This window comes from Macaca fascicularis, chromosome 1, assembly GCF_037993035.2.
Source record: "Macaca fascicularis isolate 582-1 chromosome 1, T2T-MFA8v1.1".
Classification (NCBI taxonomy): Eukaryota; Metazoa; Chordata; class Mammalia; order Primates; family Cercopithecidae; genus Macaca; species Macaca fascicularis.
In genome coordinates this window covers 110,282,733-110,307,369 of record NC_088375.1, presented here as the reverse complement: position 1 = coordinate 110,307,369, position 24,637 = coordinate 110,282,733, and the positions used below count along the sequence as shown (strand labels likewise).

General features: G+C 44.4%; 1 protein-coding gene across 10 annotated transcripts in view; it reads left to right on the top strand.

Moving 5' to 3' along the window:
• Positions 1 to 24,637, top strand: part of SETDB1 (SET domain bifurcated histone lysine methyltransferase 1) — a 41,664-nt gene that overhangs the window by 10,011 nt on the left and 7,016 nt on the right. For 6 of the 10 annotated variants that reach the window (XM_005541957.4, XM_065546370.2, XM_065546372.2 and 3 more), the window contains exons 4-14: positions 6,524 to 6,558; positions 7,934 to 8,033; positions 8,840 to 8,965; positions 9,129 to 9,330; positions 10,199 to 10,272; positions 11,201 to 11,391; positions 13,519 to 13,645; positions 15,791 to 15,947; positions 16,037 to 16,195; positions 17,134 to 17,766; positions 18,044 to 18,160. In XM_005541957.4, the coding sequence (XP_005542014.2) occupies positions 6,524 to 6,558; positions 7,934 to 8,033; positions 8,840 to 8,965; positions 9,129 to 9,330; positions 10,199 to 10,272; positions 11,201 to 11,391; positions 13,519 to 13,645; positions 15,791 to 15,947; positions 16,037 to 16,195; positions 17,134 to 17,766; positions 18,044 to 18,160 (1,921 nt within the window). The remainder of the gene's footprint in view (positions 1 to 6,523; positions 6,559 to 7,933; positions 8,034 to 8,839; positions 8,966 to 9,128; positions 9,331 to 10,198; positions 10,273 to 11,200; positions 11,392 to 13,518; positions 13,646 to 15,790; positions 15,948 to 16,036; positions 16,196 to 17,133; positions 17,767 to 18,043; positions 18,161 to 24,637) is intronic. The other 4 variants (XM_005541958.4, XM_073996250.1, XM_065546376.2 and 1 more) reach the window with 1 other exon arrangement.

Sequence of the window (24,637 nt, the reverse complement as noted above, 5' to 3'; positions counted from 1 at the left end):
CCACCCGCCTTGGCCTCCCAAAGTACTGGGATTACAGGCGTGAGCAACTGTGCCCAGCCCTACCTGGGATATAGAATTCTTGATTGACAGAGTTTTCTTTCAGCACTTTGAATATGCCATCCCTGTGCCCTCTGGCCTCTGTTATTTTTGATGGAAAATCAGATGAAATTATTTTTGTACCATGTATATGAGTCAGTTTTGTCTTGCTGCTTTTAAGATTTTCTTTTTTTCCTCTGATGTTAGTTTGACTGGGATATATCCAAATTCTCTCTTAATCCTACTTGAGGTTCATTTAACTTCTTGGATATGTAGATTCAAGTCTTTACCAAATTTGGAATATTTTATCTATTATTTCTCCATATTTTTTTTTCTATTCCCTTCTCTCTCTCCCTGTTTCTGGGATTTCCATTACATATATGGTGGAATACCTGACCTTCATTGTTTCACAAGTCTCTGAAACTTTGTTCATTTTTCTTCAATTTTCTCTCTGTGCTTTGGGTTGGATAATTTCTCTATATAGGTATCTATATATTCTAGTTCGTTGACTCCTGTTCTGAATCTGCCACTTAGATCCTCTAATATGTATTTCATTTCAGCTTTTGCATTTTCAACTCTGGAATTTCCATTTGATTCCTTATTTTATAGTTTCAGTTTCTCTTGAGATTCTCTTGTTAAGTATTAGTGTATTTTCATTTAACCTTTTAACTTAATTTCCTATAGTTCTTTGAACATATTTGTAAATCCAGTATCTGGGATCACTCAGAGTCAGTTTTATTGACAGGGTTTTTTGTCTTGAGTGTAGGTCACACTTCCATGTTTCTTTGAATGTCTCTTATCTTTTTGTTGAATATTGACTATTTTAGATAATCTAGCAACTCTGAATTTTAATTTATTTTCCTGAGAGTTCCATATCCTAGTTTTTCTTTTCTTTTTCAATTAGTTGAAATTGAAAATAGATTCAATTTAGTTGAATCTGGGACTGAAATTGCCAAGTCTGTCTTCCCTGCAGCATACACCTGCTGACATCTCTGTTCAGTTTTTTTATTTTTAATTTTTTTTTGAGACAGAGTCTCGCTGTCGCCTAGGCTGGAGTGCAGTGGCGTGATCTTGGCTCACTGCAAGCTCCACCTCCTGGGTTCAGACTGTTCTGCCTCAGCCTACCGAGTAGCTGGGACTACAGTCATCCACCACCACGCCCGGCTAATTTTTTGTATTTTTTGTATTTTTTGTATTTTTATTTTTTGAGACGGAGTCTCGCTTTGTCACCCAAGCTGGAGTGCAGTGGCATGATCTCGGCTCGCTGCAAGCTCCACCTCCTGGGTTCACACCATTCTTCTGCCTCAGCCTCCTGAGTAGCTGGGACTACAGGTGCCCGCCAACACGCCTGGCTAATTTTTTCTATGTTTTAGTAGAGACAGTGTTTCACCGTGTTAGCCAGGATGGTCTCCATCTCCTGACCTCGTAATCCACCCACCTCGGCCTCCCAAAGTGCTGGGATTACAGTCGTGAGCCACCCTGCCCGGCCTCTGTTCAGTTTTTTTATTTTAACTTTTAATTTTTTAGCTTGGCTCCTATGTATTGAGTTTTTTATTTTTTGGAATAGTTTAGCTAGTGAGGTGAATGCATTCAGAGTTACATTTAGTTCTGACGTCTCCCTTGGCTTTGACTTCTTCAACATTGTGTTGATGCATGATGATTAGCTTATTTACTTTCTGCAGCATGGTATTCCATTGTATGCATATGACACAGTTTATCAATTTTCCTGATTGTGGACATTGATTTACATTTTTTTTTTTTTTTTTTTTTTTTTGAGACGGAGTCTCACGCTGTTGCCCAGGCTGGAGTGCAGTGGCGCGGTCTCGGCTCACTGCAAGCTCCGCCTCCTGGGTTCACGCCATTCTCCTGCCTCAGCCTCCTGAGTAGCTAGGACTACAGGTGCCCGCCACCGCGCCCGGCTAATTTTTTGTATTTTTAGTAGAGACGGGGTTTCACTGTGGTCTCGATCTCCTGACCTTGTGATCCGCCCGCCTCGGCCTCCCAAAGTGCTGGGATTACAGGCTTGAGCCACCGCGCCCGGCCTTACGTTTTTTGAGATTACAGATAACACTACTGCAAATAATCTTGTACATGTCTCCCAATGCACATGTGCAGGAGTCTTTTTAGTGTATATACTGTAAGAGAGTCACTAGTTCTTAGGACATAGAAACCTCAACCTTATTTGATATATTTTTTAGACAGTATCTCACTCTGTAACCCAGGCTGGAGCACAGTAGTGCTATCATAGCTTACTGCGACTTCAGCCTCCCAAGTAGCTGAGACTACAGGCGTGTGCCACCGTGCCTGCCTGATTTTTAAAAAAAAATTTGTGGGTTGCTCACAGTGGCTCACGCCTGTAATCTCAGCACTTTGGGAGGCCAAGGCGGGTGGATCACCTGAGGTCAGGAGTTCGAAACCAGCCTGGCCAGTATGGCGAAATCCCATCTCTACCAAAAATATAAAAATTAGCCAGGTATGGTGGTGGGTGCCTGTAATCCCAGCTACTGGGGAGGCAGAGGCATGAGAATTGCTTGGACCCGGGAGGCAGAGGTTGCTGTGAGCCGAGATTGGGCCACTGCACTCCAGCCTGGTTGACAGAGTAAGAATCTATCTCAAAAAAAAAAAATATATATATATATATATATAATATATGTGTGTGTAAATATACATGACATGCATGTATATATAATATATATGTGTGTGTATATATTATATATATAGTATTACCACCGAAGGGATTATTATGCAGCCACTTAAAAAAAAAAAAAAAAAAAGACAAACATAGGGTAATGTTGAGGACATTATGCTAAGTGAAATAAGTCACAAAAAGACAAATGATTTCACTTAGATGAGATATCTAGCATTCAATGGTGGCCTCCAGAGGCTGGAGGGAGGGGCTAATGGGGAGTGTTTAATAGGTGCAGAGTTTCAGTTTTGCAAGATGAAAAGAGTTCTGGAAATGGATGGTAGTTATGGTTGCACAACAATATAAATATACTTAATACCACTGAATTGTACACTTAAAAATGATTAGAGTCGGCCGGGCGCGGTGGCTCAAGCCTGTAATCCCAGCACTTTGGGAGGCCGAGATGGGTGGATCACGAGGTCAGGAGATCGAGACCATCCTGGCTAACACGGTGAAACCCCGTCTCTACTAAAAAATACAAAAAACTAGCCGGGCGAGGTGGCGGGCGCCTGTAGTCCCAGCTACTCGGGAGACTGAGGCAGGAGAATGGCGTGAACCCGGGAGGCGGAGCTTGCAGTGAGCTGAGATCCGGCCACTGCACTCCAGCCTGGGCGACAGAGCGAGACTCCGTCTCAAAAAAAAAAAAAAAAAAAAAAAAATGACTAGAGTCAGGTGCTGGCTTTTGCTTATGGTCCTGGCTACTCAGGAGGTTGAGGTAGGTGGGTCATTTAAACCCAGGAGTTCAAGGCCAGCCTGGGCAATGTAACGAGAACCTGTCTCTTTAAAAAGACAATAACAAATGTTGACAAGGATATGGAGCAATTGAAAACCTCATAAATTGCTTACGGAAATGTAAAATGCTATAGCCACTTTGGAAAATAGTCTTTTGGTTCCTCAAAAGGTTAAATATAGAATTACCATAACCCACCCACTCCTGGCTATATACCCAAGAGAAATTAGAACATATGTTGACGTAAAAACTGATAAATAGGCCGGGCGCGGTGGCTCAAGCCTGTAATCCCAGCACTTTGGGAGGCCGAGGCGGGTGGATCACAAGGTCAGGAGATCGAGACCACAGTGAAACCCCGTCTCTACTAAAAATACAAAAAAATTAGCCGGGCGCGGTGGCGGGCGCCTGTAGTCCCAGCTACTCAGGAGGCTGAGGCAGGAGAATGGCGGGAACCCGGGAGGCGGAGCTTGCAGTGAGCCGAGATCGCGCCACTGCACTCCAGCCTGGGCAACAGCGTGAGACTCCGTCTCAAAAAAAAAAAAAAAAAAAAAAAAAAAAAAACTGATAAATAAATGAATATTCATATCAGCATTATTCATAATAGGCAGAAGTAGAAACAGCCCAAATGTTCATCAGCTGATGAATGAATAAACCAAATGTGGTATACACATGCACCCATGTATTGACTGCTATAAAATATTATTCAGGGCCAGGCACGGTGGCTCAAGCCTGTAATCCCAGCACTTTGGGAGGCCGAGACGGGTGGCTCACTAGGTCAGGAGATCGAGACTATCCTGGTTAACACGGTGAAACCCCGTCTCTACAAAAAAAATACAAAAAACTGGCCAGGCGAGGTGGTGGGCGCCTGTAGTCCCAGCTACTCGGGAGGCTGAGGCAGGAGAATGGCATAAACCTGGGAGGCGGAGCTTGCAGTGAGCTGAGATCCGGCCACTGCACTCCAGCCTGGGTGACAGAGTGAGACTCCGTCTCAAAAAAAAAAAAAAGAAAATATTATTCAGCCATAAAAAGGAGACAAGGGGCCGGGCACGGTGGCTCATGTCTGTAATCCTAGCACTTTGGGAGACCAAGGTAGGTGGATCACGAAGTCAGGAGTTTGAGACCAGCCTGGCCAATATGGCCGTCTCTACTAAAAATACAAAATTTAGCTGGGTGTGGTGGCATGCGCCTATAATCCGAGCTACTCAGGCGGCTGAGCCAGAAGAATCACTTGAACTCAGGAGGTGGAGATAGCAGAGAGTTGAGATTGCACTGCCGCACTCCAACCTGGCAACAGAGCAAGATTCCGTCTCAAAAAAAAATAAAAAATAAAAAAGTGAAGTACTGATACATGGTACAACATAGATGAACCTTGTATTAGGAACCACATATTACATGATTCTCTTTATATGAGATATTCAGAATAGGCAAATCCGCAGAGACAGAAAGTAAATTTGTGATTGCTAGAGTTTGGGGGAAGGAGGAATGGGAAATGACTGCTGTAGTATGAGGAAATTTTTGGAGTGACGACATTTTTCATCACTCCAGAATTCAACAGTGATGATAGTTTAATTACCAAAAACCACTGAATTACACTTTTTTTTTTTTTTTTTTTTTTTGGATGGAGTCTCGCTCTGTAGCCCAGGCTGGAGTGCAGTGGTGCGATCTCAGCTCACTGCAACCTCCGCCTCCCGGGTCCCGGTTCAAGTGATTCTTGTGCCTCAGCCTCCCGAGTAGCTGGGATAACAGGCACTTGCCACCATGCCCAGCTAATTTTTGTGTTTTTGGTAGAGATGGGATTTTACCATGTTGGCCAGGCTGGTCTGGATGCAGTCTTGGCTCACTGCAACCTCCACCTCCTGGTGATTTTCCTGCCTCAGCCTCTCATGTAGCCACGTAGCTGGGATTACAGGTGCCTGCCACCACGCCCGGCTAATTTTTGTGTTTTTAATAGAGAAGGGGTTTGGTTTCACCATGTTGGCCAGGCTGGTCTGGAACTCCTGACATTAGGTGATCCGCCCACCTTGGCCTCCCAAAGTGCTGGGAGTACAGGTGTGAGCCACCACACCCAGCCTTTTTTTTTTTTCTTTTTTTTTTTTTGGTGAAAAGGGTTTTTCTGTGTTGCTCAAGCTTGAACTATACATTTTTATTTATTATTGTTATTTTTTTTGAACCAGAGTCTTGCTCTGTCAACCAGCCTGAAGTGCAGTGACACAGTCTTGGCTCATTGCAGCCTCTGCCTCCCAGATTCCAATAATTCTGCCTCAGCTTCCCGAAGAGCTGAGATTACAGGCATGCGCCACCATGCTGTCTAATTTTTGTATTTTTAGTAGAAACAGAGTTTCACCACATTGACCAGGCTGATCTCAAACTTCTGACCTCAGGTGATCTGCCCACCTTGGCCTTGCAAAGTGCTGGGATTACAGGCATGAGTCACCGCACCTGGCCTAATTTTTTTTAAGAGGCAGGCTCTTGTTATGTTGCCCAGGCTAGTCTTGAACTGGCCTCAGGGGGTCCTCCCACCTAAACCTTCCAAGTAGCTGGGATTACAGGTGTGAACCACCATACCTGGCCATTTACTTTGTGTCTTTCCAGACCCTTTTGAGTACTTTATATTTGTGTGTATACCTGTATCAAGATTATTTTCAGGCCGGGCGTGGTGCCTCAAGCCTGTAATCCCAGCACTTTGGGAGGCCGAGACGGGTGGATCACGAGGTCAGGAGATCGAGACCATCCTGGCTAACACGGTGAAACCCTGTCTCTACTAAAAAATACAAAAAAAAAACTAGCCGGGCGAGGTGGCGGCGCCTGTAGTCCCAGCTACTCGGGAGGCTGAGGCAGGAGAATGGCGTAAACCCGGGAGGCGGAGCTTGCAGTGAGCTGAGATCCGGCCACTGCACTCCAGCCTTGGGGACAGAGCGAGACTCTGTCTCAAAAAAAAAAAAAAAAAAAAAGATTATTTTCAGTTATTATCGATAATGCTCCCATAATAATGCTTTTGAGTAAGTTAGTTCTTAATTTCCCAGAAGTTCCTGTAAGTCTCTTACACTCATTAGAATTCTTCTCGTCCATAGGTGATGCTGGCAGCCGAACTCCAAAAGACCAGAAGGTAAGTTAGGATGGTAAGGGAATGGTGAGAGAGAAGAATATGAAAATAGGAGAATTTTCTGGCCTAACCATTTAATCACTTTAGCTGTCAATATCTAATCATTCACCCTGTGATCAGCCCTTTGCATTGCAGTCCTCTAATTGGTGTTGTAAGAATTCAAAAAGAGGTTAGCAGGAAATGTTTTCACTAGAAAGGAGTGTTGTATGAAAATAGGATTTAGCAGTGTTTGCTAGGTAAATTAATCAAGAAAAGCTTCCTAACGTTGAAACGTTGATTTTTGAACTGGGTTTCTAAGCAAGGGCAGCTTTGGGCTGGGCGCGTTGGCTCACGCCTGTAATCCCAGCACTTTGGGAGACCCAGGTGGGCGGATCACCTGAGGTCAGGAGTTTGAGACCAGCCTGGCCAACATGGCGAAACCCTGTCTCTACTAAAAAAATACAAAAATTAGCTGAGTGTGGTGGTGCATGCCTGTAATCCCAGCTACTCGGGAGGCTGAGACAGGAGAATCAGTGGAACCCAGGAGGCAGAGGTTGCAATAAGCTGTGATCGTACCACTGCACTCCAGCCTGGGTGACAGAGCAAGACTCTGTCTCAGGAAAAAAAAAAAAAAAGAGGCCAGGCATGGTGGCTCACGCCTGTAATCCCAGCACTTTGGGAGGCCGAGGCAGGTGGATCACCTTAGGTTGGCAGTTCAAGAGCAGCCTAACCATGGAGAAACCCCGTCTCTACTTAAAACACAAAATTAGGCCGGGCACAGTGGCTCACACCTGTCATCCCAGGACTTTGGGAGGTTGAGGCAGGTAGAACACGAGGTCAGGAGTTCGAGACCAGCCTGGCTAACATAGTGAAACCCTGTCTCTACTAAAAACACTAAAATTAGTTGGGCATGGTGGCACGTGCCTGTAATCCCAGCTACTTTGGAGGTTGAGGCAGGTGAGTCACTTGAACCCGAAAGGCAGAGGTTGCGGTGAGCCGAGACTGTGCCACTGCACTCCAGGTTGGGCAACAGAGCCAGACTCCATCTCAAAAAAAATAATAATACAAAATACTAGCTGGACATGGTGGCGCATACCTGTAATTCCAGCTACTTGGGAGGCTGAGGCAGGAGAATCACTTGAACCCGGGAAGTGGAGGTTACGGTGAGCCAAGATTGTGCCATTGCACTCCAGCCTGAGCAACAAGAGCTAAACTCCATCTCAAAAAAAAAAAAAACAAAGGGCAGCTTTGCCCGATAAAGTAACCATAAGCTTCTAAACATAACTCATTCAACTCACTCCATTTTGTTCTGTGAAATACAAGGTGTTTCTTATTCTGAAGTTATTTGTAACCCTTGCTACTATTTCAAAACTTGTTTTCCTCATCCCCTTTTCTGTAGCTCCGTGAAGCTATGGCTGCCTTAAGAAAGTCAGCTCAAGATGTTCAGAAGTTCATGGATGCTGTCAACAAGAAGAGCAGTTCCCAGGATCTGCATAAAGGTTAGGGTCAAGAAATACCTGGGTACAGATGGGAGGTGAATTCTTACAGAGATTTCATCTTAAGTCTCATGTCTGCTAATTGTGACATGCCAGACTCATTATCCTTAGTAGTTATGAAATCCCAATTACATGGATGGTGATTTTCCAGTCTGTGATGGTTTTATCTCAATACCTCTTTAGCGTCCTACATTTACCATGACTACTTCCAGATGGAGATTAGGGAGAAGAGAATCACTCAGACTCTTGTTAAAAAAAGGTTTGAGGCCAGGTGTGGTGGCTCACATCTGTAATTCCAGCAGCTTTGGGAGGCTGAGGCAGGAGGATCACTTGAGGCCCAGCATTAAAGACCAGCCTCGGCATCATAGTGAAACCCCATCTGTAAAAAAAAAATGTTTAAAAATTCTCCAGATGGGCCAGGCACAGTGGGCTCATGCCTGTAATCCGAGCACTTTGGGAGACCAAGGTAGGCGGATCATGAGGTCAAAAGATAGAGACCATTCTGGCTAACATGGTGAAACCCCATCTCTACTAAAAATACAGAAATTAGCTGGACATGGTGGTGCGTGCCTATAGTCCCAGCTCCTCGGGAGGCTAAGGCAGGAGAATCGCTGGAACCTGGGAGGCAGAGGTTCCAATGAGCCAAGATCGCACCACTGCACTCCCGCCTGGGGACAGAGCGAGACTCCTTCTCAAAAAAAAAAAAAAATTACCCCACTTTCCCTAATTACCATACTACCCTCTTTACCTTCCTGTTCTCTACCCAATCTATGTCATAACTCTTTAGAATAACTTTGCTTCTTCTATAGGAACCTTGAGTCAGATGTCTGGAGAACTAAGCAAAGATGGTGACCTGATAGTCAGCATGCGAATTCTGGGCAAGAAAAGAACTAAGACATGGCACAAAGGCACCCTTATTGCCATCCAGACAGTTGGTATGTGCAGACTTGGAGGAACCACTCCTGAAAGGCAACCTGCACCCTCCACTGCTGATTGTTTCTTTTCTCCATAACCTTCCCATTTGTCTCTCACGTAGCAGCCTGGATTTATACAGAAACTGGCAGTTTTTAAAAAAATTTATCTTTCCCTTTTACTCAGGGCCGGGGAAGAAATACAAGGTGAAATTTGACAACAAAGGAAAGAGTCTACTGTCGGGGAACCATATTGCCTATGATTACCACCCTCCTGCTGACAAGCTGTTTGTGGGCAGTCGGGTGGTCGCCAAATACAAAGATGGGAATCAGGTCTGGCTCTATGCTGGCATTGTAGCTGAGACACCAAACGTCAAAAACAAGCTCAGGTACCTGGACAGAGGACTGTAAAGGGGTAGAGGCTGGGAGCACAGCACCTGCCCTGTTCATGCCATAGACCAGATCTCACAATTAGCTTTTGTCTTCTTAGTCCTTAGTGGACTGAAACCCTTACTCTTTCTTTACCACAGGAGTCATGTGGGTGATTCTTTCTTCCTCTTTCTCCTTCTTTTTTGTTTTTTTCCTTTTCTTTCCTCAAAGAGAAAACTAGGACGAGAATAACAAGGATTAATGATCAGGGGAATAGGGGATTCACACAGAAGAAAGAGATGGAGACTAAATGGTTATTAGCAGCATAGGAATCTGAGAGGAAAAAGAATATATGTTTTTGGCTGGGCCCAATGTCTCATGCCTGTAATCCTAGCCCTTTGCAAGGCCAAGGCAAGTGAATCTCTTGAGGTCAGGAGTTCGAGACCAGCTTGCCCAACTGGTGAAACCCTGTCTCTACTAAAAATACAAAAATTAGCTGGGTGTGGTGGCGCATGGCTGTAATCCCAGCTACTTGGGAGGCTGAGGCAGGAGAATCGCATGAACCTGGGAGGCAGTGGTTGCCATGAGCCAAGATTCCACCACTGCACCCCAGCCTGGGCGACAGAAGGAGGAGACTCCGTCTCAAAAATACTTAAATGTATATGTGTTTTTTGAAAAAGTAGGGAGGCATTGGTTAAATTAAGGGAGAACTCTTAACTCTCAAGTTGGGAAGAAAGAAAAACAGGAAGAAAGTAGTAGACTGGAATGTCTTCCCTGGAGTGCATCCTGTTGTGATCCAGAGAAGTAGAAGCTATGATAAATAATTTCTGCGGATCATGTTAAATATCCTAACCCCCAGATCTTTCTACTGTCACTCTTCTTTTACAGGTTTCTCATTTTCTTTGATGATGGCTATGCTTCCTATGTCACACAGTCTGAACTGTATCCCATTTGCCGGCCACGTGAGTGTTTCTCTCTTATTCCTTAGCTCAGTTTTTCCTCCTCTACCTGATGTGTCGTCTTAGGACGTCCAGTTGAAAAGCCCTAGGTGTTTTTGGTACTTCAGTCTCAAAGAGCATAAATTTGGTTGATGTCCTTTGCTCCCAAAGCACAGTTTGCGCCCAAAAGAGATACAGTTGTATTGTTCATCTCTAGGACTGGGTCTTTGTAGCCAAAGAGTGAGTCACTAGAAGATCATGAATGACCTTGAGTAGACTGCTCATGTTATAGATGTGCTTCAGTTTCATTTCTAAGTGAGTTAGGTTGAAAAAGGTGTTACTTCTTTCCTAGTGTCATGCTGCACCTAACATTTGTATAAATGTGTAGTCTGCATAATGCTTTCCACAGAAGCTGTGTTAGATGGAACATCATAGTGTCCTCTATATTTGTTACCCTGGCTTGGGAGCAGACTTCTACGGAAATAATCATTTTTAACTGCAGAAGAATCAACTAACGCTTCTGTTTACACATAACATGACAGTAAACATATTCTGAGTCTCTTAAAAACCTGATAGAGAATGAGAAGGAAGGACTAATTTTTTAATTTCATGGTGCCACCTGATCTTTTTAAACTTACCATTAGACTTATCAACAAGTGAGCAAGAATTTCCACTTGAATTTTCCAAAGGAGAAGCATCCATTTGTATAAAATAAGTGAATCACCTATATTGTACATGACTTATTTAGTATTTACTTGATTTGTAAGTATGTGCAATTTGTACACATTAGGTTTATTACTTAGGTGGTCTTGGCTTTGCTTCCCTCGAGGTTCTGATTTTACTTTTTCTTTCCTTTTCAACTTAAAAAGTATAAAATGTCTCCTGGCCAACCCTTTTCCCTATCAAGACATGTCCTACCTGCCCTCTCAGTTCTACTTCTTCCTTGAAACAGTGAAAAAGACTTGGGAGGACATAGAAGACATCTCCTGCCGTGACTTCATAGAGGAGTATGTAACTGCCTACCCCAACCGCCCCATGGTACTGCTCAAGAGTGGCCAGCTTATCAAGACTGAGTGGGAAGGCACATGGTGGAAGTCCCGAGTTGAGGAGGTGGATGGCAGCCTAGTCAGGATCCTCTTCCTGGTACTGTTTTTCCCTAGAATTTTGGAGGCAGAGGTTGGTCGGGGGGACTTAAGAAGCAGTAATGAGGATGGTTTTATAGCTATTCCATAGCCTTCCTCTTTCTTATCCTCCTATGTGTTCTCACTGTTTTTGGTCAAATTTTACTTTGCCCTTTTTGTTGTTCCTCTGTGGGTCATTGTTGAAAATAAATTACCGGAATTATGATACTAATCTGCATGGTTTTGATTTATTTATTTTTTTCTTTAGGAGTATTCACATTGTGTGTAGGTACAGAGAAGGCAGCCATTTCCATTTTTCCAGGGTTAAGGTTTTAGTAGGATAGTGGGACGAAGAAGAGGTATCAAGGAGTCCTGATTATCTTTCAAAGTTCATTTTAACTCTTAAATATTTTGTACTCATCCTTTTCTCCCTTCTCTCTCCCTTCTTAGAATCGTATTTTTTATTTTTAAAAGTTTTAAAAACTTTTTTTTTTTTTTTTTTGGAGACGGAGTCTCGCTCTTTCGCCCAGGCTGGAGTGCAGTGGCACGATCTCGGCTCACTGCAAGCTCTGCCTACCGGGTTCATGCCATTCTCCTGCCTCAGCCTCCTGAGTAGCTGGGACTACAGGCGCCTGCCACCATGCCCGGCTAATTTTTTGTATTTTCAGTAGAGACGAGGTTTCACTGTGTTAGCCAGGATGGTCTCGATCTCCTGACCTCGTGATCTGCCTGCCTCAGCCTCCCAAAATGCTGGGATTACAGGCATGAGCCACCGTGCCTGGCCCTTAAAAACATTTTTTAATACTGCTACTTGCCTTGCAGAACAGGGCTACCCAATAGACTGTGTGCCCAGAGTAGCCAGAAGAAATTAGAAATTACATTTCTTCTTGGTTTACCTCAGCCCGTTACTCCTAAGGCGTTATGATCCTTATCATGCTTTTTGTTTGGTGTTTTGTTTTGTTTTGTTTTGTTTTATTTGTTTTTTAGATGGAGTTTCACTCTTGTTGCCTAGGCTGGAGTGCAGTGGCACGATCTCGGCTCACTGCATCCTTCCGCCTCCTGGGTTAAAGTGATTCTCCTGCCTCAGCCTCTAGAGTAGCTGGGATTGGCTAATTTTTTGTATTTTTAGTAGAGACGGGGTTTCACCATGTTGGCAGGCTGGTCCCGAACTCCTGACCTCAAGTGATCCACCTGCCTCGTCCTCCCAAAGTGCTGGGATTACAGGCATGAGCCATCACACCTGGCCTGGCCTGTTTTTTGTTTTGTTTTGTTTTGTTTTGTTTTGTTTTGTTTTGTTTTGAGATAGAGTCTCACTCTGCCACCCAGGCTGGAGTGCAGTGGTACAGTCACAGCTCACTGCAGCCTCAACCTCCAGGGTTCAAGTGGTCCTCTCACATCAGCCTCCCAAGTAGCTGTGACTACAAGTGCATGCCACCACACCTGGCTGATTTTTGTATTTTTAGTAGAGACGGGTTTCGCCATGTTGCCCAGACTGGTCTCGAACTCCTGAGCTCAAGCAGTCTGTCTGCCTCATCCTCCCAACGTACCAGGATTATAGGTGTGAGCTATTGTGCCCAGCTGTCACACCTCTTATACTCAGTATAGATACCTGTTGCTCCTCTAATTCCTTAAACAAGGAGTATATATTTTTCATTGTTGTGTACCTGATACCCACCATGGAGCCTGGCACGTACTTTATTAAGTAGATAAAGAATTTTTTGGGGGGTGGGTCGATGGAGTTTCACTCTTGTTCCCCAGGCTGGAGTACAATGGCCCAATCTGAGCTCACCACAGCCTCCACCTCCCTGGTTCAAGCAATTCTGCCTCAGCCTCCCAAGTAGCTGTGATTACAGGCATGTGCCACCACACTCAGCTAATTTTGTATTTTGAGTAGAGACAGGGTTTCTCCACGTTGGTCAGGCTGGTCTTGAACTCCTGACCTCAGGTGATCCGCCTGCCTCAGCCTCCCAAAGTGCTGGGATTACAAGCTACAGGCATGAGCCACTGTGCTCAGCCTAGATAAGGAATTTAAGGCTCATCAGGGAGGTTTCCGAGAGGTAACACATGGTATATATCCTCTACACAGGACAGGATAGATTCTAGGCTTTAAGCTATTTCCCTTTATTCTTCTATTCTCTCAATTCCCCAGGATGACAAAAGATGTGAGTGGATCTATCGAGGCTCTACACGGCTGGAGCCCATGTTCAGCATGAAAACATCCTCAGCCTCTGCACTGGAGAAGAAGCAAGGACAGCTCAGGACACGTCCAAATATGGGTATGTCCTGAAAGATACCTGGAGGAAGGAAGAAACAGGCCAATCAGCAAAGGAGATTATATAGAATGGCTATCCTTTGTTTACCACGGTTACACTGCTTACTCATTGGAAACAGGATATGTGCCCTGAGTTGTTTCCAATCGTGGTGATCAATTTGTGCTGCTGCGTCCACATGCTGTGGCTCTAATTTGTTCTAAACAACCACAAAAATATCTGAAACAGTTGGCTTTAAGTTAGGGTGATAGTAGTTACCCTCTGTTATCCACATGAGATTGTCAGTTTTGTGTGTTATCTATGGTTAGTTTTCTTTTTCTTTCTTTCTTTCTTTTTTTTTTTTTTTTTAAAAGACTCAGGGGCTTGATATGTTGCCCAGGCTGGTCTTGAACTCCTGGGCTCAAGCTGTCTACCTGCTTTGGCTGGCCAAAGTGCTAGGATTGCAAGCATGAGCTACCACATCCAGCATATAGTCAGTTTTCTTTAAAACCCAGACCTGGCCAGGCACAGTGGCTCACAGCTATAATCCCAACACTTTAGGAGGCTGAGACAGGTAGGCGGTTAGCTTGAGCTCAGGAATTCAAGACCAGCCTGGGCAACATGGTGAAACCCTGTTTCTTCAAAAAACACAAAAATTAGCTGGGTACAGTGGCATTAAGCTGTAGTCCAAGCTACTCAAGAAGTTGAGGTGGGAGGATCAATTGAAGCCAGGAGGTCAAGGTTGCAGTGAGCTAGATCGTGCCACCGCACTCCAGCCTAGGTGACAGCATGAGACCCTGTCTCAGAAACAAAAAGCAGATTTGGTTTTCTTTTTTAATATTACTGTCATACTTTCTGGTTGATTTTTCCTGCCAAAATTAATTGGTTAAAGAATATATTTCTGAAAATATTCCCCCAAAGTATGTCATAATTAATCAGGTAAATCATCTGAGATAGGAAGATATAAAGTCTTATCTAAGGCCCAGCATGGTGGCTCATGTCTGTCTCAGCACTTTGGGAGGCTGAGGTGAGAGGATCACTTGAGGCCAGGAGTTGGAGATCAGTCTGGGCAACATAGAAAGACTCTTATCTCTAAGAAAAAAAGAAAAAGAAAAAAGCTTGAGTGTGGTGGTGTGCACCTGTAGTGTTAGCTACTCTGGAGGCTGAGGCAGGAGGATTACTTGAAGCCCAGGATTTCGAGGTTACAATGAGCTAAGGTCAGACCACTGCACTCCAGCCTGAGTAACAAAGTGGAACATTGTCTATAAAAAGAAAAAAAAAGAGGCTCCTCTGCCGATGGAGTAGCAATTTTTTTTTTTTTTTTTTGAGATGGAATCTGGTTCTTTCACCCAGGCTGGAGTGCACTGGCACCATCTTAGCTCACTGCAACCTCCGCCTCCCGGGTTCCAGCAATTCTCCTGCCTCAGCCTCCCAAGTAACTAGGGTTACAAGCACCTGCCACCATGCCCGGCTAAGTTTTGTATTTTTAGTAGAGACAGGATTTCTCCATGTTGGCCAGGCTGGTCTTGAACTCCTGACCTCAGGTGATCCGCCCGCCTCAGCCTCCCAAAGTGCTGGGAATAAAGGCGTGAGCCACTGCGCCTGACCGCTATTCTTTTATTCCTTTACTTTCTTAATAAACTTGCTTTCACTTTAATAAAAAAAGTATTATCTAAGTCAAAACAACATATGCCAGCATCCATGCCAGTCAATAATAGGAACTGAGAGTCTAAGCACTTACTCAGAATGTGTCCATTGCTTTTTTGGTTTTTTTTTGTTTGTTTGTTTTTTTGAGATAAATTCTTGTTTTGTTGCCCAGGCTGGAGTGCAGTGACGTGATCTCGCCTCACTGCAACTTCCACCTTCTGGTTTCAAGTGATTGTCATGCACCTCCTGAGCAGCTGGAATTACAGATGTGCACCACTATGCCCATCTAATTTTTGTATTTTTAGTAGAGACAGGGTTTCACCATGTTGGCCAGGCTGGTATCAAACTCATGACCTCAAGCAACCCTCCTGCCTCGACCTCCCAAACTGCTGGGATTATAGGCATGAGCCACCGCGCCCAGCCATTGCTGCCTTTTTATGTTGTATAAGTTAAGGATCAGATGTGTGACTGAATACAAGCATCATAGCTATCATCTTCTCAGTGATCAATTCCTTTTTCCTATAGGTGCTGTGAGGAGCAAAGGCCCTGTTGTCCAGTACACACAGGATCTGACTGGTACTGGAACCCAGTTCAAGCCAGTGGAACCCCCACAGCCTACAGCTCCACCTGCCCCACCTTTCCCACCTGCTCCACCTCTATCTCCCCAAGCAGGTGACAGTGAGTAAGTGTTATTCTTTCTTTTTTCTTCAGTTTCTTTCATATTATATTTTCCACATCCCTTACTATACGCCCTCGTCTCTGATCTCCTAGAAGCTTGGAAAGCCAGCTTGCCCAGTCACGGAAGCAGGTAGCCAAAAAGAGCACATCCTTCCGACCAGGATCTGTGGGCTCTGGTCATTCCTCCCCTACGTCTCCTGCACTCAGTGAAAATGTCTCTGGTGGGAAACCTGGGATCAACCAGACGTATAGGTGAGAAAATCTGAGGCTCTCTGTAGGCAGGATAGCAATGAGTGGTCACTGTGTAGGGGAAGGTTCCTTGGCTCTGAAGGGCTTAGTTTAAGTTTATGATGGTGAGGAGTTTGGACTTGAAAAGGAAGCTTTACCCATAGAAGTTTCTCAGAAATAGAAAGTAAGAATAATTGAATCGGAAGCTGGGTGCTTGGAAATGTGGTATCATCAGAAAGCCATTTGTTAAAACTTCTTGTTGAACATGGTTCCATCTTTGCTAAAATAGAAAGGAAACACCACAGCCTCTTTCCTTGATTCCTGGGAGTTAGTAAGGACATTTCTGGAACACACAGCAGACAAAAAATATATTGGTAGAAGACTGGACTCTACTTCCGTAATTCACAGGCAAATACATTTTAGGAAAAGGTACACTGTTGAAATAGAGATGTTAGGCCAGGCACAGTAGTAGCTCATGCCTGTAATCCCAGCACTTTGGGAGGCCGAGGCGGGCGGATCACCTGAGGTCAGGAGTTTGAGACTAGCCTGGCCAACATGGAGAAACCCTGTCTCTACTAAAAAGTACAAAATTAGCCGGGCATGGTGGCGCATGCCTGTAATCCCAGCTACTCGGGAGGCTGAAGCAGGAGAATTGCTTGAACCCGGGAGGCGGAGGTTGCGGTGAGCCGAGATCATGCCATTGTACTCCAGCCTGGGCAAAAAGAGCAAACCTCCATCTCAAAAAAAAAAAGAAATAGAGATGTTATCAGTCAGTGAAGAGTAACCAGGGATTTTCGTTGTCCAGCTTTGATAGGGCAAGGGAAGATCTTTCTTGAATCATCTTTAGCTTCAGGAGCACAGCTGCTTGAAAGATGAGAGAAATGGCTTAGCTACCTGGAGGGTTAATTATACAACAGAGGTCCTGTTGCCTTCTGATCTGATCACTTGTATCTCATTTGCAGATCACCTTTAGGCTCCACAGCCTCTGCCCCAGCACCCTCAGCACCCCCAGCCCCTCCAGCACCCCCAGCCTTCCATGGCATGCTGGAGCGGGCCCCAGCAGAGCCCTCCTACCGTGCTCCCATGGAGAAGCTTTTCTACTTACCTCATGTCTGCAGCTATACCTGTCTGTCTCGAGTCAGACCTATGAGGAATGAGCAGTACCGGGGCAAGAACCCTCTGCTGGTTCCATTACTGTATGACTTCCGGCGGATGACAGCCCGGCGTCGAGTTAACCGCAAGATGGGCTTTCATGTTATCTATAAGACACCTTGTGGTCTTTGCCTTCGGACAATGCAGGAGATCGAACGCTACCTTTTCGAGACTGGCTGTGACTTCCTCTTCCTGGAGATGTTCTGTTTGGATCCATATGTTCTTGTGGACCGAAAGTTTCAGCCCTATAAGCCTTTTTACTATATTTTGGACATCACCTATGGGAAGGAAGATGTTCCCCTATCCTGTGTCAATGAGATTGACACAACCCCTCCACCCCAGGTGGCCTACAGCAAGGAACGTATCCCGGGCAAGGGTGTTTTCATTAACACAGGCCCTGAATTTCTGGTTGGCTGTGACTGCAAGGATGGGTGTCGGGACAAGTGAGTTGGTGGGGAGAATTGCTGCCCCTGCTTCCAACTTTGTTATGGTTGTCTTCCTTTTCACCTCTTCCTTTCCCTTGTATCTGTACTGCTTTCCCCATCTTCCTTTACCTCCTCCCTCACCTGGAACTCGTGCTATAAGGCCTCCATGAAAGCTATGAGGTAGGGAGACTGGAGTCTGACATGGCCACACTGAGCAACCCTGGGTACATGTGTATTGTGTTATTTTGTTCTCTGATCCCCCCGCTCCTTTCCTTTATTTCTCTCTGTCATATAGGTCCAAGTGTGCCTGCCATCAACTAACTATCCAGGCTACAGCCTGTACCCCAGGAGGCCAAATCAACCCTAACTCTGGCTACCAGTACAAGAGACTAGAAGAGTGTCTACCCACAGGGTAAGTGGTCAAGGAATAGCACAATACCTCAGAGAGACTGAGGAGCATGTTCTTGTTTTTCTCTGCTTATAGAAATCATCAGAAATCTGAAAATTGGAACCAAAAATAGAATACCAGAAGAGGCATTTTTTTTTTTTTTTTTGAGACGGAGTCTCGCTCTGTCGCCCAGGCTGGAGTGCAGTGGCCGGATCTCAGCTCACTGCAAGCTCCGCCTCCCGGGTTTACGCCATTCTCCTGCCTCAGCCTCCCGAGTAGCTGGGACTACAGGCACCCGCCACCTCGCCCGGCTAGTTTTTTTTTTTTGTATTTTTAGTAGAGACGGGGTTTCACCATGTTAGCCAGGATGGTCTCGATCTCCTGACCTTGTGATCCGCCCATCTCGGCCTCCCAAAGTGCTGGGATTACAGGCTTGAGCCACCGCGCCCGGCCTAAGAGGCATTTTATTAATTAGATCTTATTTCCTGACTTCTCAAACACTTTTTTTCTTGGGCTTTCCTTGAAATGAAGACATAGGATGATTGAATAGTGTCTAGCAATTTTCTGTTGCAAAAAAAGATTATCTTAATTTCATAGCTAAATGAATGTCTTAACAGATTATGATTTACTCTTGTAAGTGACGTGTTCAGAGAGAAGTAGGCAGGGACTTGATTACATAGGGATTTATAAACCAGAATGAAAAAAGTTAGAATCAGGCTGATACAGTGGCTCACACCTGTAATCCCAGCACTTTCGGTTGCCGAGGTAGGTGGATCACCTGAGGTCAGGAGTTTGAGACCAGCCTGGCCAACATGGTGAAAGCCTGTCTCTACTAAAAATACAAAAATTAGCCAGGTGTGGTGGCGGGCGCCTGTAGTCCCAGCTACTCGGGAGAGTGAGGCAGGAGAAGCGCTTGAACCCAGGAGGCAGAGGTTGCAGTGAGCCGAGATCGTGCCAGTGCACTCCAGCCTGGGTGACAAGAGCGAGACTCTGCCTTAAAAAAAAAAAAAGAAAGAAAAAAGAAAAGTTAGAATCAAATTCATGGTGCTCTTAGAGAATTTTAAGCAGCCAAGTGATATGACCTACCTTTTTCAGATTACTCTGGCTTCTTTGTAGATCATAGGTCTTAGGATGGCAAAAGTAGATCTTGGAAGACCAATTAGGAGATCATTATAGGAGTATAGCAGAGAAAGACATGGTTGTAGCTATGGCTTGCAATAGAATGGAGGTGACAGTAGAGGTAAGAAGGATAGATTTGGGATGCATTAATAGGTAGATCTACAGAATTGGATAGATTGTGGAGTCGGGGGAAAAAGTAGAAGCAAAGACAATTCCTAAATTTTTGACTTGAGCATCTAAGTGGTTTTTGGTGCTTTTTACTGAGATGGAAGACCAAAGGAGTAATAGGTTTGAGTGAAATTCAGTTTTTGTTTTGGCCATGTTAAGTCCGAAATGCCTGTGAGGCAATCCAAGTAGAAACGTCAAGAAGGCACTGGGATTTCTGGAGAGAAGTGTAAGAGTTGGATATAAAAATTTAGGAATCATCAGCACAGGAATGATATTCAAAGCCTGGATGAGTTCACCTAGACACAACGTTGATAATAGAGAAGGTGGCTCAGGAGTAAGCCCTGGGTCCACCAACATTTAAAGGTTGAGCAGAGGAGGTAGAACCGGCATGAGTTTGAGGACAGCTACTGAGGAGGGCAAGGCCGAAAGATTGCTTGAGGCCTGGAGTTTGAGACCAGACTGGGCAATATAGTAAGACCCTGTGTCTAAAAAAAAAAATTGTTGGGGCCAGGAATGGTGGCTCACGCCTGTAATCCCAGCACTTTGCGAGGCCGAGGCAGGCAGATTGCTTGATGTCAGGAGTTCATGACCAGCCTGGTCAATATGGTGAAACCCCATCTCTACTAAAAATACAAAAACTAGCCGGGGATGGTGGCGAGCACCTATAATCCCAGCTACTTGGGAGGCTGACACAGGAGAATCACTTGAACCCAGGAGGAGGAGGTTGCAGTGAGCCAAGACCGCACCATTGCACTCCAGCCTGGGCAAGAAGAGTGAAATTACATCTCAAAAAAAAAATGGTTGGCCAGGCACAGTGACTCACGCCTGTAATCCCAACACTTTGGGAGGCCAAGGTGGGTGCATCACCTGAGGTCAGGAGTTCAAGACCAGCCTGGTCAACTTGGTGAAACCCCATCTGTACTAAAAATACAAAAATTAGCCAGGCATGATCACGCACGCCTGTAATCTCAGCTATTTGGGAGGCTGAGGCAGGAGAATCGCTTGGACCTGGAAGGCAGAGGTTACAGTAAGCTGAGATTGCACCACTGCACTCCATCCTGGGCAACACAGCAAGACTCTGTCTCAAATAAATAATTTAAAAATAATTTTTTTTTTTTTTTTTTTTTTTTTTTTTTTTTTTTTTTGAGATGGAGTCTTGCTCTGTCACCCAGGCTGGAGTGCAGTGGCATGATCTCAGCTCACTGCAAGCTCCACCTCCCGGGTTCACGCCATTCTCCTGCTTCAGCCTCCCGAGTAAGTAGCTGGGACTACAGGCACCCGCCACCATGCCTGGCTAATTTTTTGTATTTTTAGTAGAGACAAGGTTTCACTGTGTTAGCCAGGATGGTCTCGATTTCCTGACCTCATGATCCGCCCGCCCCAGCCTCTCAAAGTGCTGGGATTACAGGCGTGAGCCACTGTGCCTGGCCTAAATTTTTTAAAAATTAGCCGGGCATGGTGGGTGCATGCCTGTAGTCCCAGCTACTTGAGAGGCAGAGGCAGAAAAATCACTTGAGCCCAGTAGTTCAAGGCTGCAATGAGCTATGATCACGCCACTACACTCTAGCCTGGGGTGACAGAGCGTGACTCATCTCTAAGGAGGAGGACAACAAAAGAGTGGAGTATAGCATGGTAAATTGGTATATATAAACACATGAACTAATAAACATAGTGATCAAGATACATAATTAACAAAACAGTGAGGAGAAAAGCATCAGTGAAATAATTCAGAAAGTGTCCCATAATTGAAGGGTCTGTGTTTCTGAATTGAAAGGGCCAATTAGGTCCCAAAATAATGAAGGATAAAGGTAGATTCTCATTTAGAGACATTATCATAAAATGTCAGAACACTGAGGGGAAAAAAAATCCTAAAAGCTTCCAGAGAAGAGACACAGAACACATTAAAAAATAGACTTGAAATGACTTCAATCTTCCCTGAAAGTAACACTAGAAGCTAGATAGCAATTGATGAATCTGTTCAGAATTCTAAGGGAAAATTATTTCCAACCTGGAATTTTTAACTCGGGCAAACTATCAATTTGGTGTTACGGTAGGCTAAAGACATTTTTTTAGACATGCAGTACCTCAAAGTTTTTCATCATTCCCCTTCTCAGAAAGTTTCTGGAAATATTTGCAAAAATGAGAGGGAAAGCCAGGAAAGTGGAAGACAGGTGGCAGTGAAGTGAAAGAGGCTTCCAGGCTGACAGCTGTGTACTAGGGATAGAGAAGAGCCACTGCAAGAGCAGGTCAGATGCTGCAGGAACCACTTCAGGAAAATCAGTTTAATAGAAAACCTGAGGTGCCTGAATACATTCAGAGGAGATTGAGACTACTGGGGAGATCATAGGATGAATTTTGCTGATTACAAACTAAACAAAGGAATAGACGGTTGTTAACTTTAGTTGTATTGCTATATCATGTATGTTTTAATAACAAAATTTTGAATCTAACAGTAGTGTTTAGATTTGATAATGCTGGGTGGTACATGAGTGTTCCTGATATCTTTTTTACATGTTTGAAATGTTTCATAAAAATATTTTCAAATAATCACAAATAATATGTCACTCCCCTGCTTAAAACTCTATAATGTAGTCCCACTGCTGTTTGGATTTTATTCTGACTCTTAACCTTAGGTTATATATCTGGCCCTTTCCTATCTCCCTCCAAAGTCGTTCCAACCACACTGATATTTTTCAGTTCCTGGATCCAGTTCCACCAGTGTTTTCCAGCCTGCCTCTGGAGACTTGCACATGCTGTGCCCTCTTCTTGGCATCCTTCCACTTTTCTTTGTGTGGCTATCTTCTTTAACCTTGAGCTTTCAGCTGTAAAGTCACCTCCTCAGAGAGACCTTCCCTGACCACTTTAAAACTAGGTCATTTTACTCCCTTAATTCTCTCATTGAGCACCATGTTTGTGTTCTTTATAGCATTTATGACAACTGTTGTTGACGTGTTTTTCTTCTTTTCCGTTATAATATAAGCTCCTTCATGAAGGCAAGGGTCTTATGTGTCTCTTTGTCTGTCTTGCTAACCATTGTATCACCAGTTTACCCAATGCCTGGCACATAGTAAGCACTTAGGCCAGGTGCGGTGGCTGACGCCTGTAATCCCAACACTTTGGGAGGCGAAGGTGGGCAGATCATTTGAGGTCAGGAGTTCGAGACCAGCCTAGCCAACATGGTGAAACCCTGTCTCTACTAATAAAGTACAAAAAATTAGCCAGGCATGGTGGCGCGCACCTATAGTGCCAGCTACTCAGAAGGCTGAGGAGAATCAGTTGAACCTGGGAGGCGGAGGTTGCAGTGAGCCAAGATTGCATCATTGCACTCAGCCTGGGTGACAGAAGGAGACTTCGTCTTAAAAAAAAAAAAAAACAATTGGCCAGACGCAGTGGCTCACACCTGTAGTCCCAGCACTTTGGGAGGCCCAGGCAGGTGGATTACGAGGTCAGGAGTTTGAGACCAGCCTGACCAAAATGTTGAAACCGCCCCCCCCCCCCCCGGTACTAAAAATACAAAAATTAGCCATGCATGGTGGCAGGCGCCTGTAATCCCAGCTACTCCAGAGGCTGAGGCAGGAGAATCACTTGAACCCACGAGGTGGAGGTTGCAGTGAGCCAAGATCCCACCACTGCACTCTGGCCTGGGCAACAGAGTTAGACTCTGCCACAAAAAAAAAAAAAAAAAAAAATAGTAACCACTTAAATTTTAGGGAATGAAGGAATGATACTCAGTATAGCTACTGTAAAGGTTTCATGTGGTAATGATTACACCTGAGTTCAAATTCCAGCCCTGCCCCTACTGAGCTGATCTTTTTTGATCAACTGTAAACACAGGATATTAACATAAACACTAGCCTGGGGTGACAGAGCGTGACTCATCTCTAAAAGAGGAGGAGGACAACAAAAGAGTGGAGTATAGCATGGTTAATTGGTATATATAAACACGTGAACTATTAAACCTAGTGATCAAGATACATAATTAACAGAACAGGGAGGAGAAAAGCATCAGTGAAATAATTCAGAAAGTGTCCCATAATTGAAGGGTCTGTGTTTCTGAATTGAAAGGGCCAATTAAGTCCCAAAATAATGAAGGAAGCCATGTCCCCAGTGGGGTTTTAAAGGATCTAACAAAGTTGTTTCTTGATCTGGTGCAGGTTACATTGATCTATAGACTTATGTGTACTCTCCTCTGTGTATATTACGTTTCAATAATCTTTTTTTCCCCTCTACCCACTAGACCACCAAGGAAATAACCTTTTTTTTTTTTTTTTTTTTTTTTGCCATGGAGTCTCGCTCCCAAAGTGCTAGGATTACCGACATGGGAAATAATCTTTTTTAAAGTTAGAAAAAAAAAAAAGCTAGACATGATGGCTCACACCTGTAATCCCACCACTTTGGGAGGCCATGGTGGGAGGATGGCTTGAGTCCAGTAGTTCCAGATTTGCTTGGGCAACGTGATGAGACCTCGTCTGTACAAAAAAAAATTTAAGAATTAACTGGGCAAGGTGGCACGCAGCTGTGGTCCCAGCTACTTAGGAGATTGCGGCAGGAGGATTACTTGAGCCCAGGAGGTCAAGGCTGCAGTGAGCTGTGGTTGTGCCACTGAACTATAGTCTCGGTGACAGAGCAAGACCATGTCTCAAAAAAAAAAAATTGGAGGCCAAAACAGGTGGATCACTTGAGGTCAGGAGTTCAAGACCAGCCTGGCCAACATGGTAAAACCCTGTCTCCAATACAAAAATTAGCTGGGTATGGTGGCATGCACCTGTAATCCCAGCCACTCGGGAGGCTGAGAGGCAGGAGAATCACTTGAACCCAGGAGGCAGAGGTTGGGTGACAAAGCGAGACTGTATCTCAAAAAGAAAAAAGACCATCTGTATTAGCATAGCTTTAAGGAGAGAATGTGAAAATATATATATAAGGCTTTCACACAGTGCCAAACACAAATCGTATGCTTATTAAGTAGAAGCTGCTCTTACCATCTTTATCTGGAGGGATGTGACTAAAATCATGAAATAACTGAGCTGTTGAATCATTTCCAAAAGTAAATTTCTCCCATCAATTTTGCATACCAAGAAAATAAGTAAAATTCTAACATTGGGCAAATCATATAGAGCAAAAACGTTGTTACCTGAAACAATTAGTTTTCTTAGTATAACTGTGTTATCTTCCTTTAATGTTGGTATGTGCTAGATCCCTCTCATTACCTTTAAT